At 43.4% G+C, this 9914-nt stretch overlaps 2 protein-coding genes across 2 annotated transcripts; both read right to left on the bottom strand.

Moving 5' to 3' along the window:
* Positions 1 to 3197: 3197 nt before the first annotated feature.
* On the bottom strand, positions 3198 to 3884 carry LOC129618083 (uncharacterized). The gene has a single exon (XM_055532968.1). The coding sequence runs from the start codon at positions 3882 to 3884 to the stop codon at positions 3198 to 3200; it is 687 nt and encodes a 228-aa protein (XP_055388943.1).
* Positions 3885 to 6575: 2691 nt separating this feature from the next.
* On the bottom strand, positions 6576 to 8442 carry LOC129618082 (diacylglycerol kinase A-like). The gene is made up of 5 exons (XM_055532967.1): positions 7791 to 8442; positions 7526 to 7722; positions 7175 to 7384; positions 6964 to 7060; positions 6576 to 6790 (listed from the first exon to the last, which is right to left on the bottom strand). Exons 1-5 carry the CDS (start codon positions 8440 to 8442, stop codon positions 6576 to 6578), a joined length of 1371 nt encoding a protein of 456 aa, XP_055388942.1.
* Positions 8443 to 9914: the final 1472 nt, after the last annotated feature.

Here is a 9914-nt window from a genome sequence, read left to right as displayed (position 1 = left end):
AACCATCACTATTATATTTACAATCATGAGAGTTACTCAGTTGAAACGTTATCAGCGCTTCATCAACAGACGACGGGTGACAAAATCCTTCAAACGCTCAGTTCTGTGAATTCGAGCGATCCAGAGATTCAACAATTCAATCTTCGGAGACTTCTAGCAAATCCCGAAGATGGAAAAGTCTCAACGCAAGAGGAAGATGAAAATCGATTTGGAATTCTTCGGCAATTTCGGTTTGATTTGGGACTTCGTTGGAGTTTATTTTTGTGGACTTTGGCAGTTCTATGGCTTCTTGAAGTGATTCACAATTTGGTGCAATTCATGATTTCCTTTATTGCAGCAATTTGGTATTTCACTGTAGTAAGTTGCATTAAGAGCTTAGATAACAAAGTTGATAATTTAGATAACAAAGTTGATAATTTAGATGACAAAGATGATAATTTAAAACAAAGATGATAATTTAGATAACAAAGTTAATAATCAATTAGATAGCAAAGATGCTTTCGCGAATGAATTTCATCGTTCATCTGTTTAATTCTTTAATTTTTGTTCAGCCCGACATTCAAGGTAAACGAGACGATGGTGGATTAACAGGAGCGGGTTGTCTCTGGATGGCTCTACGTTATCATTTTGGGACATTACAGTTATCAGCGTTTATTTTATCAACATTTCGATGGATACAGTTTGGTGCATGGGCATGTCGGCAGCGTGTTAAAGCTTTCGGTACAAGAAACATGTCCCAATATCTTGTAATTTTTCTGAGGTTCGTGTTTGAGTGTTTTGAAATCCCAAATGACGACTTCTCCGTCCTTGTGTCTGTCTTTGCACAGTTGTCTGCAAGGGATCCTCCAATCGCTCGAGGATACTGCGCGCTTCCTCAATACTGGAGGGTTGATCGAATGCGTCATCCATTCAGATGATTTCTTTCCCTCATGTCGACGATCGTGGGGCTTGAATCGCCAGCAAGTCCCATCTGTCATTATTCTGGGTCGAGTCAGTTCAGCATTGTCCCTGCTGAATAGCATTGGCCTTGCCTCAACGATGGGTGGCCTCGTTCTCTATATAACGAATCATTTTACCATTTTCCATAATCCTTCGTCCAACTGGTGAGTCTCAATCAATGATACGATAAATGGTCTTCTGTACCATGAACTACCACCACCACCAAGATGAGTTCAATGTTAACTGCTGCTAATTATCAGTTATTAATGTTATGAATTATACGCTACTTTCAATCTTAACCACCTCTTTCAAATTAAACAGGTTTGTTGACAGCCCGTTTGGTTTAGCAGCAGCTACTTTCGGTCTCGTCACTGTCATTACAAAACTCGTCGTATTCAGTTTTGATCAGCTCTCCTGTAAGTAGTTCACCCTTATAGCCTGGAGTCAGCACAGGGCCACCCATCCTGACAATTACTTCATACGCGTGGTTCTTCTTGCCTCCATTGTCTTGTTTTCAGCGACGCTTCTGTATTGCTTCCTTGTGGAATCGCAAAATCAATCTGGCGTCGTCATTTTCGCGCCAGATGAACTTCGCATTTTGATTGAAGAACACGAATCTGAACGACGATTAGAAGAATTACAGCGCGCAGTCCCAGAGCGGTCAATTTTGTCCTTATCTATGATTGCAGCATCTCGTGGTCCTGAAACCCTTGATCAGCTTCTATTGAGCAACACGAAGGGAGATGAAGCAGGTTGGAAGGAGACCATCCAACAATTTCGAGATGAGACTGGTTTGTATCAAGAAGCAGATGACCCAAGAACTGAGAGAGAATCTGGTGATGGGCAGAGCGTCCGAACACTCGCTCGTCAACAGCAGCCATCAAATTGTATTGAAATGGAAATGAATGATGCCCGTTGGTAGTTTTTCGTTTTTAACTTCTCTGGATAAAGACGTCTGTTTTTTGTGAAGAACAACAATTCACAATTTTAGATCCTCACTTCTTTACATACATAAATGGTTGTTGATTTTCATCTTGCTGCCAAGGTTGGGGTCTCTTGATTGTTAGGATTGTCGTCCAGAGATGAAGTTTGAGACAGATAACTGCAAGGATTCAGGATTGCGCCAGAACAGCTCAACTAATCCACATGTTTTTTTTAGGACTTAGTAATGTGTTGCTAGCTCGTCGCAAACGTGCCACCCTGACTCGCTTGTTCATTAAATTGACAAGCGCAGCACTGACAGGTACGACAATTCTGAGTCATAAAAGTCTTTTGAAGAAGGACGTTCGATTTTCATACCGAAAGTTTGATGCAGCGGTTGGCCGTCACGTGTAAGTGGAAGGTCTTGTGATTATTAGGACGGCAGAAGAGTTAGAATATGGTTATAAATTATGAATTTGGGAAACCTCATCTCATCATGTTCATTGTATCAATAGATCAATCGTCAATTCCTTTTGTCATCCAGAATCTACTACGAGACGCGAGTTCCGAAATTCGTTGAAATAGACAAAACAAAGCGCTTATGGCGAAATCGGTTTATTCGATTTACTGGACGTGGAATTCGTCCTCTCGTGAAGCTTGTGCGTGCGGACTACAATAAAGGCCATTATAACAAATACTTCAATATGCACTACAATCAGCTGACGGATAATGCGGGAAGGTAAGAAGCTAAATCACTGGTAGTAGAGGCTGTGATGGTAGTAGAGGCTGTGATGGTAGTAGAGGCTGTGATGGTAGTAGAGGCTGTGCTGGTGGTCCGTGCTGAAATCTTAAGAAGAGATTGATGGTTCACATATCTTCATTACTCTCATCTATATTCCATTACTCGGACATGAATTTGGGACATGAATTTGGGACATGAATTTGGGGCATGAATTTGAGATTCAACAATCTGTTTTGAATTGCAGGAGCAGACCGTTCTATTAAATTTTTAGTCTTAATCTTTTTTGAAGATTTAGAAAAAACTGGTTATAGAAAATGGAACTGGTTATCTCTTGGTGCAAAGTTGAGATTGCCAGCCGTCAACGTACGTCGGCCCGCACGCATTGGTTTTGGGATTGCACGTCGCTCCATTAGAAGACGCTGTACATCCTGAAAATAGCCCGTTGCAATATTTGTCGGTTTGGCACCAGTTTGCGTTGTTCATGTCTGGAATAGTTGCACCGATGCGAGCCGCTGATGTTAAGAAATACGAAATGCGCCACAATGGACTGTCGCTCTACACACATCAGGAGTCGTCATCACCGAATTCATTTCTATTAACTTACTCCTGACGGACACTCAATCCCTCCATTGATGACATTTGTGGACAATCCTAATCCGGCAACCCGATCATAATCCTTTCCATCTCGATACATCTCGTTCATTTTCCCATCAGTCCAATGAACAATCGCATCGCGTGTTCGGAGACTTCCAGCGATTGGAGCTCCGCTTGTGAAATCTCGGGGAGTCATCCAGAACCAAAACTTTGCAATGAATCCCATTGGACCCTCCGGATCGATTTTATCTGGATCGTCAAGAAGAACCATTTTATCTCCATAAAACCATTGCGAAAATGGACCATAATTATAGTTCCAACTTATTTGAACGGGACCTCGACCATGATAATATCGACTCTTTCCGCATGGCCACTCAACGTTAGTGCAATCAGAATAAGCGGTTGAAGGTGTTTCTTCCCACACTTGCAGTCGCGCCGTTTCCTTCATCTGATGAGCGAAAAATGCGGCCAGCTCAAGCAAGTCGATCTGCCTATCCCCCGAGTTTGCAAAATCCGTAATAAAATAACCGGGGGCTCCAGAAACGAGTCCTTCGAACTTCTTGTTCATTGTCTCAAGAATTTCAATTGCACAGACAACGAGTTCGTAAACAGCAGCAGCTGCATCGCACCCCTTCAGGTTCCATGATTTCGTTAGCCACGGCAAATCATCGTTTGTGGTTTGAACCATCTTATACAGGATTGTTGGACTCGTAATCAATTGCTCAAATCGAGTTCTTCCACTTGGAATCCAATTCGGACCGAAGCGGCTCCCATACTGATTGTTGTAACAACTGGGCCCTTTGAAGGTCGGCCTTTGCTTTCCTAGAGTGTTCTCTGGGCATGTTTGGCTGCACCCGGTTCCACCTGACGAACGTGGCATCACGCAAGCAGCGGCAACAAGAGAGTTTTGTATAGCGACTGAATACCCCTCTAGCCGTCATTGGATGTGCACGTACCTCCTGCTGAGCCTTCACACAATTGTTGGGTTGCAGAACAAGCCGTCCATCCGAATTGGGGACATTGGCCAGCAGTGGGATTCGGACAGACCGAACAAGTAGACGTTGACCTATAGAGTGGGATTTCATAGTCGATTAGAGTTCTATTACTCACCAATTGATTGGGGCCCAACATTGACCAGAACCTCCGCTTGGGGTTGTCGTTGATGGAGGTGTCGTTGTTGCCATTATAGTTGTCGTTGCGGTTGTAGTCATTGCCGTTGTAGTCGTCGTTGCCATTGTGCTCGTCGTTGTTACCCCAGGTGTCGATGATGGGGCCTGCGCGGTGAGAGACCATGCAAATGAGTTTCTCAAAAAACGCGTACTTGAGGTGGGGTGGTGGTGACCCCTTCAGCTTCTTTGCAATGGGCATGAAAATACGTTAGAATCCATTGGACTGTCGTGGTGTCACAATTTGGGGCCCCACTTGATAAGCAAGATTCTATAGAGAAAAAAAATTACTCTCAGCGGTTAAAAGAGAATTGAACTGGTTCCTCACCTGTCGCATGCTCACAGGCAGTTGTTTGACACCAATGACTAACAAGAGGGAAGGATTATCAAGGAAGTGGTAAGCGCTAAAATAACTATTCTTTTTCTGTAATAACAGACTATTAAGGGAGATCTCACGTCCATTCGGGTTGGATTCCGACAACGTGCTGACATTTCAGATCTGGGAGTCCATGCACTTGGACACAACGCCCATGCTTGATGTAGTTGTCTTCCATACACCATGACGGAATGGAATGTTCAGCACAGTAGGATGCGCACGCTGTATCGATGCAAAAATCAGTTGAAAAAATCCCACCGGCGTAATTCGTGCAACAGAAAGAAAATGCGGAAGGAACTGAGGATGGGAAGACAAATGTATAATCATCAATTAAACATCATAGCAATCATTGCAGCAGGGGTCATCAATTAAACACGGACAGTAGGTGTTTCATAGCAGCAATTCATTGATGGCTTACAGAAAGTCAGAGGTCCCAAAATGATAAAAAAGATCTTCATTGGAATGTTGAAAGATGAAAGATATAAATTATAACGAAAACAGAGAAGATCAAATGATATAATCATTGACGTTGCATGCAAATGGTGACAATTGTTAACGACGGCGCAAGGCCATTCTATGGCTTTCGCGGATGTAAAAATTGGCCAAATGATGAAAACGCTGTTCATCAAGAAATTCAAGCCACCCTGTAACACATCGATATATCGTGCGAAAAATGCGACCAGTGAATATTTCAAGTGTCACATCGCGAGATATTAAGAGAACGAGAAAAACTGATTCCGACAGTCGAGCTGAAAGCGGCATCATGTAATAGTGGAAGACTGTACTAAGAACTGGGACTATACTGATAGGAAATAAACGCATGCAAACAGGCGACCCACAAGACTCTCCCTTGGACTAGCATGACAAAAAAGGTGTCTGCAGAACTTTTGTGCAAGCTATTTGCGATCGTCTATCGATCGTATATCCACTCTAAGGGGTAATGCGATGCACTGATTTGACGACATGGAAGTCAATTTTGAAGAAGCACATGAATGCCAATTTTATTGCGACTTCGGTCTTTGAACCAACACTTCAAAAAGAACGCTAATATGGACAGTTTCAATCAAAGTTCAAACTGGGGTTGCAACAAGTGCTAAGATGTGAAGAAATACAACAAGTCCACGCAGGCCATCACGCGTTTCTTTTCGTTTGCACTATCATCATCTCACCCTAACCTTTTTCATATTTCTCTCGTTGTGAAAATTTGGGTTATCACATATCTATACAAAAGACGAGCTCAACAGCAGATGCTACGTGAATAGATCAAACAATTCAATTACAATCACAGAACAGGAATAAAGAATTGTTCGCTCCTTGATGCCGAAGCAAGAACCTTAATACGACGTTTGAAATCGATACGAACGCTGAAAAACAAAAATTTCTCCTTCCAAGACAGCGACTTACGTTTCTGGCCTCGTCATGATAAAAAATTCCCCATCAACTTGAAAGTATACGCGTATATCCTGCTTTTGAGATGCAGGGGCTAGTGAAGCCAAGTCCTTAAATGTGAGTTCAAACGGGCCTTTCCCCGAGCAAATGCGCTTCCCGCGACCGTGAAAAGCCTAACGAAAGATGTTTGAACGCGTCTATGATAGTCTAAAGGTGTTGCTCTGTTTTCTGAGAATCTCCACCAGCAGAATAGCTCAAGCTCTTCTGTCGGCATCTATCTGTATGGCGAATACTCTCTCATCGATTATATGATCATGACCAAACTGTTCAGCATCTCACAGTTATGGTTATTCTTTGCTGTTCTCCTTCTCATGGACTATCTTATCTCACACCCTCTCCCATTGTTGGTACTACTATTACCACCCAGGTTATATTGTATCAAACTTGGTTATGGGGGCGGCCTGCTAAGTCTATCACTTACGCGTTCAATCCCCATCGCAACCACTCCAGAAAAAGCTATGAACTCAACTTCCCCATCGCCTAATTTCTGTTGATGTTGGGTTGATTCCGGAGGTGGTTTGACCCCAATATTCTTGGTTGTCCCCCATAAATCGAGACCAGCAGCAAAGCTTGGAATATTTGAAACAATAAGAGATTTCATTCCTGAATAGAACGATTTCCTGTTTCTGATTTACTCATCGCCACAACAGATTTGTTGCTACCACGGACATGAACAGTTGCTGCTTACCAGGAGCAAGCTTCGGTTCTGCACTGGTGGAGAAAAGAACCTGCTCTGCATAAAACTTTGAAAACATTGATCGAAATATTGAACGTACTGTTTCTACCATGTCCTTCTATCAAAGTATCTGTGATGTCATTAATCTTTTGGGTTGGCTTAAAAAACGCCTTCTTGCCACCCTCAATTCCGTACATCTGAAGAACAAAGACCCGAAGAATCAAAACATCTCTCTTGACCGAAGAGGAACTCCTCTGTCGTCTCAGCAAATGTCTGGAGGGCCAATCCCGACAACTTTTTTTTAAACTCACCATCTTGTTGAAAAATTGACTCTTTGTTCTGTGGCGATCGAATCCAATTCCAACTCTTGATTCAATTCCACAACTGAAATAATTACACATTTTTAAGCGAAGTATTTTGTTATCTAAATGAGTCGGTGGTTCTCCAAGAGCCTCAAATGTAGAAATCGTCTTCGTTAAGACTTCTTCTCTAATAACGGGAAGAATTCCAGTCACAGGCTTCTATGGAACGGAGAGATCAATTGAACATTCAAGCAATCATGATGGAACAATTGAGAACAGATGGAATAACAACGCTAGCCACAATTATGAAACAGCCAGGCAGAATAGAAACAAGGGATTAACGTGAATTCGTTGTCTCACTTTTCTTCTTGTCGATGCGTCAATCTTCTGAAACGTCCCTTCTGGTTGAACTTTCAGCGACACCTCCCAAATATCATGCCAAACAATCTTCGCTTGTAACCATTCCCGTACAAGTTCCTTCAACACCTTGAATTTATTGTCGTAAGGTCGAGCCGCATTGAACTTCTGCCAACCGAGGGCTCTTGCAAAATCGTTTCCTACCAAGAAATGATAAGAATGTCAAGCGACTGTTGTGTGTCTTTTTGTCCCTACGCGCGCGACGCACCTGTTCCGTACGGAACCACTCCGAGTGCAATTCTGTCGTCATCGATCCCATGCACCCACATCTCAGTCACGCACCACATGACGGTTCCGTCCCCACCAGCGACAATGACGTAGACGACTTCGTCTCGCGGTTTACTTTCGGTGTTTTGCTCTTTCGACAATTTCAGATTAAGAGCATCGACAAGTTTCTTTAGCTTGTAGAACCCTGGCTTTTTCCCGCTACTCCCTTGTCTGATGTCCCAAATCCATAAATTCACGGGCTCCGAAACCGTCAGTCTTATGTGTTCCAAACCCGCTTCCATGAAAGCGGCAGCTTGATTTCCACCGCTCATCGGATTTACAAACAAGAACACATTTTTTGCAGGATCTACAGTCAAATCTTCTACTTGCTGTGCAAGTTCCAGTGGCGCCAGATGTGGCAACGCTAGCCGGTCCATTGCTGCCTCAAGCGAGGCTTCTGAAGGCTCACGCAGTCTACTACGCCTGGTTTCCGTCTCCTCACGAATCTGCGTTTCCACGCCGTTCACGAGAAGCTGCACCGAGGAGGAAACAGAACTAAGCGTTTGAGCATAGAAGCCTGATGGAGTTTCCTGGCTGCTACTGCTCACTGGCGAAGATTTTAAAATAAGATCGGAATCTGAATTTGATAACATATCAAACAAAAAAAGAGAATAAAAATCACACAGTGATGGTCCAGTGTTGCGTGACGATGATGATTAGGACTAAAATCTGTTGAAGGAGTATAGATCGTAATCCCACAGCTTCGTTGTCATCAATTCTATTGAACCTTTTTGATCTCTCTTTGTCATCGAGGAGTCGAGCTTCTTTTAACTCTTTTTTCACATTTTCGTTTGAACAGTTCATTTAGTCCCCCCCCCCATTTGAAATCGCTTCTCCAACTTGTCTTTGTTTAATTTTTGACAATCGTAAAATTTAACGCTGGAGTGACCCTTCAATTCCTTCGTTAGTCTTTATATCTGTCCATCATGCCTTCTCTTATCAAAGAAGATGTTCCAACTGCCCCACAGTTGACTGTTCCAAATAAGCAATCGATTGTCCCAAATAACCAATCGATTGCCCCAACTGACCCGCTTGTCCCAACTAAGCAGTTGATTTGTGGCACCCTCGATACCACACAAGTCTCCAGTGATTCTCTTCTCTCACTTCTTGATGAAACGCAACATGACTCTTCTTTCTCATATCAACAGTGCGATGTCTCTCAGCTTCAAGCATCAGGCCTGAATCACATGTTAGATGAGTCGTTGCTCTCTGCCCTTGAGTCTATTCCTATTGAATTGCTTAGCGCTTCAACGAGTGCAGGCATCGGTGGTGATAAGACTCGACAGACTTCTGATATTGAACCCATCAGTAGTGAAGACCCCTCTTCTCTAAGCCCTTCCATTCTGCTTCAAACTCTGATTTCTTCCATTTTGGCAAACGGAATTAGAGGAACGATCGAGAAAGGTGTGAATGCGGCAACAGTTCGTGCAACAAATGCGGCTGCACTGTTTCGTGATTCGCTTCCCTTTCGGTCGCCTGAACAAGAGATGATCATGAATTCGTCAGATGTCCCAACCGAGGGCGCATCTGATCTCGTTGACCCATGGAAAACAGTTGCAGAAAATCGAGAGAATGAAGTTCCACCAACACTCCTGCATCATGAGATGGATCCCTACCAGTATCCATCCCTCCTCCAATCTTCGGAACCCGAAGCTCTTCGTGGGCTCGTGGAAAGTGCTGTTGAGACTGTGATTGGAGTCTTGGTCAATTCACGCGCCGGAGTTGGATTTTCAAATGCTGCGGTGGTTTTTTGGCACATATTTCAAACAGCTTTGAACGAGATGGGACGTCTGCAGACAACTATTTCGAACATGCGATCAACAATTGGCGTTCTAACCGAACGGTTAGAGAGAACGACGGCGGGATTGAGAGAAGCCCAAAAAGAGCTTTGTGACGTCGTCGAGGCGAAATTGAAGGTAGGCTTCTGCAATTTCATCTCACTCCCATCTATCTCATTCCCATCTATCTCATTCCCATCTATCTCATTCCCATCTATCTCATTCCCATCTATCTCATTCCCATCTATCTCATTCCCATCTATCTCATTCCCATCTATCTCATTCCC

Source organism: Condylostylus longicornis, unplaced genomic scaffold, assembly GCF_029603195.1.
Source record: "Condylostylus longicornis isolate FDR11 unplaced genomic scaffold, ASM2960319v2 ptg000722l, whole genome shotgun sequence".
Classification (NCBI taxonomy): domain Eukaryota; kingdom Metazoa; phylum Arthropoda; class Insecta; order Diptera; family Dolichopodidae; genus Condylostylus; species Condylostylus longicornis.
This window is presented reverse-complemented; position numbering and strand designations above follow the sequence as displayed.

Excerpts from the sequence above, each read along its gene's own strand:
- LOC129618083 (XM_055532968.1), bottom strand. The coding sequence starts at position 3,884 with ATGGTTCAAACCACAAACGATGATTTGCCGTGGCTAACGAAATCATGG.
- LOC129618082 (XM_055532967.1), bottom strand. The coding sequence starts at position 8,442 with ATGTTATCAAATTCAGATTCCGATCTTATTTTAAAATCTTCGCCAGTG. Across the intron at positions 7,723-7,790 it reads AGTGGTTCCGTACGGAACAG|GAAACGATTTTGCAAGAGCC; the intron begins GTGCGTCGCGCG and ends ATTTCTTGGTAG. Across the intron at positions 7,061-7,174 it reads GTCAATTTTTCAACAAGATG|ATGTACGGAATTGAGGGTGG; the intron begins GTGAGTTTAAAA and ends TTTGTTCTTCAG.